General features: G+C 22.4%; 1 protein-coding gene across 1 annotated transcript; it reads right to left on the bottom strand.

The window, feature by feature from the left end:
• Window positions 1–238: 238 nt before the first annotated feature.
• On the bottom strand, window positions 239–5,903 carry Bm7404 (Uncharacterized protein; the record flags this gene model as incomplete). Its single annotated transcript, XM_043074358.1, has 12 exons — window positions 239–373; window positions 829–955; window positions 1,303–1,444; window positions 1,630–1,849; window positions 2,011–2,171; window positions 2,598–2,763; window positions 3,230–3,325; window positions 3,809–3,895; window positions 4,024–4,156; window positions 4,656–4,779; window positions 4,920–5,051; window positions 5,795–5,903. The coding sequence occupies 12 exons, from the start codon at window positions 5,901–5,903 to the stop codon at window positions 239–241; spliced, it is 1,632 nt and encodes a 543-aa protein (XP_042930292.1).
• Window positions 5,904–6,751: the final 848 nt, after the last annotated feature.

The raw sequence follows: 6,751 nt of genomic DNA, 5'->3' as shown, positions 1-6,751 counted from the left end.
TTTTTTATTCTTAGTTTTTGTATTCAAAATCCTGCAAAGTTAATTTTGAAATATTTATAAATTTAACTTGCGGAATTTGATTTAACACTAGATTTAAAATTTTTATAATTTTGGATGATGTATGAAAAAAATACAAAAAAGAAAAGCATAAAAGCAATAAATATCTATTTGAAAATATTAAAATAAACTAGAAAATAATATAATTTTGTAAAAGAAAGGAATTATCCTATACAATTGTTTAATTATGAAATACAGAAGCAAATGCTTTCTTAACTTCTTCGCGTAATTTCATTTCACCTAAGCGAAAATCGGTAGCAATTTCTACGAATTTGTCATGAATAATTAATTGTGGATTGATAAATTCAATTGAATCCTGAAAGAAATGATTGGAATTTATTGAATGGAGATTAAAAGAAATAAATTGCACTTTTTTGTTTTCTGAAGGATTGAAATAATACTACGATAAATCACATTTTGAATAATTAATAATCAATAGTAGTAAATTTTCCTTCCTTTTCTTGGTTTTATTTCTGATGACATCCATTTAAAAATTTTAAATCAATGCTGAATGCAAGTTTCATTAGGTTGATAACATTTAAAAGGAAATGTCTTTTTTTTAAAAAAAAAAAAAACAGTTTTACGGATGATCTAATATATTTTACAATTATTGAAAAAAAAAAAGAAAAAAGAATGAATAAATTCAATTTTCAATCAATAATCATCAGTAAGTTATAATTCATAAAAGATATTAGATTTTAGATAATTTACACAATTATTAAATAGTGAGTCTAAAAAATTTGAAATATTTTTCAATCAAAATAAATTAACCTTTAATGGAAGTGGGATACCATTTTTTAATGCTTTAACAAGTTGTGGTCCAAGGAATGTTTTGGCTAATGGAGCAAGTTGTGCAATTGAATTACTAGTAAGACCTTTTATGGCACTTCGATGTAATCTGAAAGCAAAACTTTTGTTTGTTTATTTATTTATTTTCTTTTTTTCTTTTATTCATGTTTTTTGTTTTCTTAAACATTAGCAACAAAATATATTGTTTAGCATAACTTGTTGTAATAATTTCTACTTTATGTCTAATTATGCTTAATAAATATTTAACAAAAACTTGCTTTAATGAAATATAATTTTCAAGATTGTTATCGAATTTAAATAATTTGCAGCAATTTTTGATTAAAATAAGACAAAAAGAAAGTATGATTTAACTGAACCTTCAATAAATTTATTTTTAATTATTATTCAAATAAAAACATTATATTCCAAAAAGAAAAAGGAGCAAATTTTTATTACCTTATATCAAATTTGTTAATTTTTAAAGCTGCAGCAAATTTTTCATCTTCAATAAGTAATCGAAAATCTGCTTGAAGATCCGCTGTGCTAACCATAATTTGTTTTTTTCTACTACCATCATTTATATATGTTAGCACACGATCTATATTTTATTAAACATCATTAAAGTAATTTTTTTTTCATTTTAGTTTAATTAAATTCAATTTGTTTTTTTTTTTCTCATATTAACTTAATTGTAATTTTTTTTTAGATTATAATTTCGTAAAATTTATAGGAAAAGTAAAAAAATAAAAATTAAATAATAATAATAAAAGAAGTAAAACGAACTTTTTAAATCAATAGAGCCTGTATCTTTGGAAAGTCGAAATTCAGGTATTTGATGTGGTAATAATAAGAATGATGATGATGCATTGGGATAACGATTAGCTATTTCTGGTATTAACATACCCAAACAAAAGGATGATCCAAAATTTCCATTATGTTGTGAATTTTCACAGCTTGTTCGAACAATTGGCTTATATTGTATTGGTAAAATATTTTCATCAATCTATTATTTAAAATAATAAATAAATTAATGAAAAAATTTTAATTTGGAGGAGAAAATTTAATTTTTTGAAATTTAAAAATATGAATTTAATTTAAATGAAATTAGATAAGAAATAAACAAAAACAAAAAAAGTATCGTTTTTTCTTTTCTTTTGTTTTTACCTCAACGATCATCCGATCACCTTCATATGCATGATAAAGAAGTGAATTGAAGAGATATTCCGAACCGTAAAAATACAACATTCTGGATGAATCATTTCCGGTACGCATTACTGGAGCATTAAATGGTGTTGGACGATGATCATTATCGTATTTAATTTCACCTCAAGAAAAAAAAAATTTTTTTTTTAATTTTTTCTGTTTTGTTCAACTACATCTAATCCAAAATTATAAACATAAGTAATTCGCCTTTTTTTTTTCTTTTCTTTGAAAATTAAATTTTCTTTACACATAGAATACTTTTTTTTCCAACTTTAAATAATAAATGTTGTTTATACTTGGAGAGAATAATTATTGCATAATGTTAACTGCAATATATACGTACAATTATATTATATTGATAAATAATATTTTTTTAAATTACTTTGAAAAATAACATTGCAGTATGCATTATTCGGACAAAAATTGTAAAATTATTTTATATTAGTTAAAATAATTGCAAAATTTTTGTTCAAAGTCTCTTTTTTTTGTTTCAACAAATTTTTAAAATATTTTTAATAAGAATTTGAGCAGAAAGAATTTGAGCAAACCTTTTTGTTGTGTTTCAAAATAATCCGATGTAACAATTGGATCATTAATATTACGATTGTCAATGTATAAACCATTAGTGAGACGACGAAAAAGTTTGCTTACAATCATATTATCGACCAAATTAATAGAATTAAAATGATCAGTTAAATTTGTAAATGCTAAACGCTGCAAAAGAAGAAAACAAAGGAGTAAAAAATATTAATATTTTCGTTTTTTTCTTCTTTTTACATTCATTTTATCATTACCATTATTTTAATGCCTAATATTATTATCGTAAAAAATTTTGTAACATTTTTAGTTTGATCATGCGAATTTCTTTTGTCTAATAAATTACTTTAGATAAAAATTAATTCAAAAAAAAATTTTTTCCTTTGAAAACTTAAAAATTTTAGATAAGAAAAAAAATTTTTTTTAAAGTCATACGAATAAAAAAGAAGAAAAAAAATGGAAAATATACAAAACTTCATATTTTATAAATGATGAAAAAATTTTAAGAGAAACTCCATTAAAATGCTCGTTTCAAAATAAAAATTCTTTATTATTTATCATTTGGCTATCACGCTTTTATAGAAGGAAATGATAACAAATAAAAAAAAAAAAAATTGTTAAATGTTTTATAAAATATTATTACCTGAAAAAGACTTGGTGAACTATTTTCAATAATTTTTTGTAAACTATTACAAAAAACATTTGGAATTTTTTGTCGTATTATTTCATTAATTTGTGCCTACAATTGACAAGTAAATTATATGGATAAGATAATAAATGATTAATGTAAAACAATGATAAATTCATCAATAAATTTAATCATAGGTTGTTCCACAAGATTTTATTGAAAAAATATTTGGTTTAGTATTCAAAAGTTAAAAAATATTTTCATCTATTATTTCAATTTATCATTAGGAAATATTATAATATATATTATAAAGATTTTTTCGCTCATTTTTTTATTTCATTTCAAAATAATTATAAAAAGATAGGAATGAAATTTATTAATGAAATGAAACATTTTTCTTTAGTTTCTCTTTCATTCTCACTCTCTTAAATAAACTTTCTACCTATCTAATAATTATTAATATATGCAATCATTACTGTGTGATAATTGATAATTATTAGAAAGATTAAATAAAAGAAAAAATTATCATATATCAATCACTTTTTACTAATTTATAATTATGCAAAAATTACGAAAACGATAAACTGCTAGCACCTCAATCATTTTTACAAAGCCATTTAATGCACCATTAGCACTTATGGAAAAATGACTGAAATGAACGATGGTAGTACAGCCAACAACCTGAAATGAAATGATAAAGAGAAAATTTGGGAAAGTAATAAAAGATATAATAGGAGAAGTAAAAATGAAATATCAATTCAGAAATTATATTTTTTACAAAATTTAAATAAAAATTATATTTGAGCTACCTTCACTTCCATCAAACCATTCATAGCTTTGCTACATTTTGTTTGTAGTCGAATGCTCATTTGTCGTAAGTCACCTGTTACGGAACCGGTTACTGGTATCAGTGCTACTGTTCCAGCAAATCGTCCAGCTAAACTGAAATTATTTTGCAACTATATAAATTATTGATTTTTTTTTTTTTTTTTTTTTTTTTTTGCATGTTTATTTTATTTCAAATAATTAATAATTTTCCAATATTTGGTAAAGGACAAGCTGGCAGCGGTGTGATGAATTTTTTACCTGAAACTAAATCCAAATGAAGCTTGTTGAATTTATAAAATTCACTAAAGAATAGATGAGAATTGCCCAATCATTTGAAGATTTATGAGATTATCGAATTGTATAAATTAATCTGGAAAGCCTTCATAGCCGTTTCATTATGTAATTGTAAAAATTTATTCATATTTTATTATTAAATATACGTAGTATAAATAAAATTATCTTACTCGTTTATAAGATCCATGCAAACAAACACTATCATTAATTAATTGAAATAATTGAAATATAATTGAAATAATTGTAATGTTATTAATATTACAATAATTGAAATATTAATAATAAAAACAAACAAAACAAATAAATAAACAAATCTTACGCTATATCCATTCGATCCATTTGAAAGATAACATAGGATGGTGAAACAAATTCCAGTGAAGTGTGCTGCGGTGGTGAATAACGTAATACGTTAACATTATATAGTTGAACTCGTCCTGTTACACCTAAAATTATCATTATTATTTAAAAAAACTTATCACTCAAAAGTATCACTTAACTACTTAAATAAAAATGTATTCGATTAAATGAAGTGTGTATATTCCAATTATTAAATAATTTAAAAAATAATAGCAAAATTTTTGACCATGCTCAGAGAATGAATGCATTGTTTGAAATCCACTTAATTGTGAAATTTCCTCATTTAAAATTTTCACACCAACTTGTTTGATATGTTCTGCACCACTCTTTGTTAATCGCACTTTAACTGCTGGCCAACCTAAATTATTTCTCTTGAATTATTAAAAAATGAAAAATGAGAAAAAAAACAAATGACAAAAATTATCAAAAAATAAGTTCATTTAATTAAGGATTTAAAAAAAAAAAGGAAAAAATAAATGAGGTTAAGTTGTGAAACGTAAAATAATTTATTGCTTTATGTTTTTTTCACTTTTTTTTAAAAAAAAAAAAGAATTATTAATAAAGGTTTATTTTTCAGTGTGTGACACTTTCAATGATTAATTCTTGAAGATAAATTTTAATAGGAAGGAAAAAATAAATTGCAAAAAAAATCTAATATTAATAGTAATATTTGTTTAATATTTGTAAACTAACATTTTAAACCATTAACTACTATTTATAAGGTCTGATGCAAAAACTGTTCAATTATTTATATAAATTTTGATTAATATTGAATTGTTGATCAACTAAATATAATACATTTGAAAAATTAAAAATTATAATAATAAGTAAATCATTTAAAATGCAACAATAAAATTTGAAAATGATTATTGTTTTTGAAATGCTGTTAATTTTGTTCAGAAAATTTTATAACATATCTTTCAAATATTTTTGTTTTTCATGTTTATATATATATATATATATATATATATATATATATATATATATATATATATATAAATTAGATACTATCATAGAATAAAAAAATGATGATAAATTTTTTAAATTATCAAAGAATTTTCACAACTTTTTTCTGAAATTATTAAAAAAAAAACGAATCACCTGGTGCATTATTCCATTTTGATGGCTTTTCAAAAACAATACGGCATTCTGCTACTAATAGAAGCAGAAATCCTATTAACTGAATGATTGCAGACGAATGATAAACCATACAGAAAAATAATTCCGGTTTTTTTTTCCGGATTTTTTTTTATACTGGATAATAATCACTCAAAATGATTATCTGATTACCGTATGTAGTATGCCTTTTGTGATAAATTCCTTTAAATGAATATTTTTAATTTTCACCTTTTTTCAGATTTCTTTTTTATTTTTCTATAAAAATTAAAAATTGAAAAAGTAATGATAAATAAATAAATAAAGAGAAAGAAATAAGAGAAGAAACAAGGGAGAAAAGCAAAAGTGGAAGGAGACAGAGAGAAGGAGAGGGAAAAAAAAGGAATAAAATGAGTTGAGTGGTTTACTCTTGATGATGTACCGATTGACTGACAAGGTATGAGAAATTTTTGCCTACCAAACATGATGACGATTATCTGTCGGTCATCTTGTCATCATTATTATCATTGTCGTTCTTATCATAGTATCGAGCCAACATCACCTTCAATAATTTTACTGATGATCATCTCCGAAAATTTTTCAAAACATGATAAAGATTCCGCTACTTGTTTTCCTATTCAATTCAAATCATCCGCTATCTCATATCTATTCATTCATATTATTACATATACAAATCAAATCCACTGTTCTTCTTTTCAAAACCAGAACAAATTTGAAAAGAGTTTTAATTCTTTATATTTCATAACGTTTGGATTATCGGTAAATTATAATGGTTAATAAAATGATTTAAGTTATTGCTCTTATCATCAATATTATCACTAATAGCATTGTTACCATTATAAAATTATTATTGTTACCACCACTGTTACCATTATCATTATTATTATTATTATTATTATTATTATTATTATTATTATTATTATTATTATTATTATTATTATT

The sequence above is a fragment of the Brugia malayi genome, assembly GCF_000002995.4.
Source record: "Brugia malayi strain FR3 genome assembly, contig: Bm_v4_ChrX_scaffold_001, whole genome shotgun sequence".
Taxonomy (NCBI): domain Eukaryota; kingdom Metazoa; phylum Nematoda; class Chromadorea; order Rhabditida; family Onchocercidae; genus Brugia; species Brugia malayi.
Note: the sequence above shows the minus strand (reverse complement) of the source record. Positions and strands in the feature narration are given on the sequence as shown.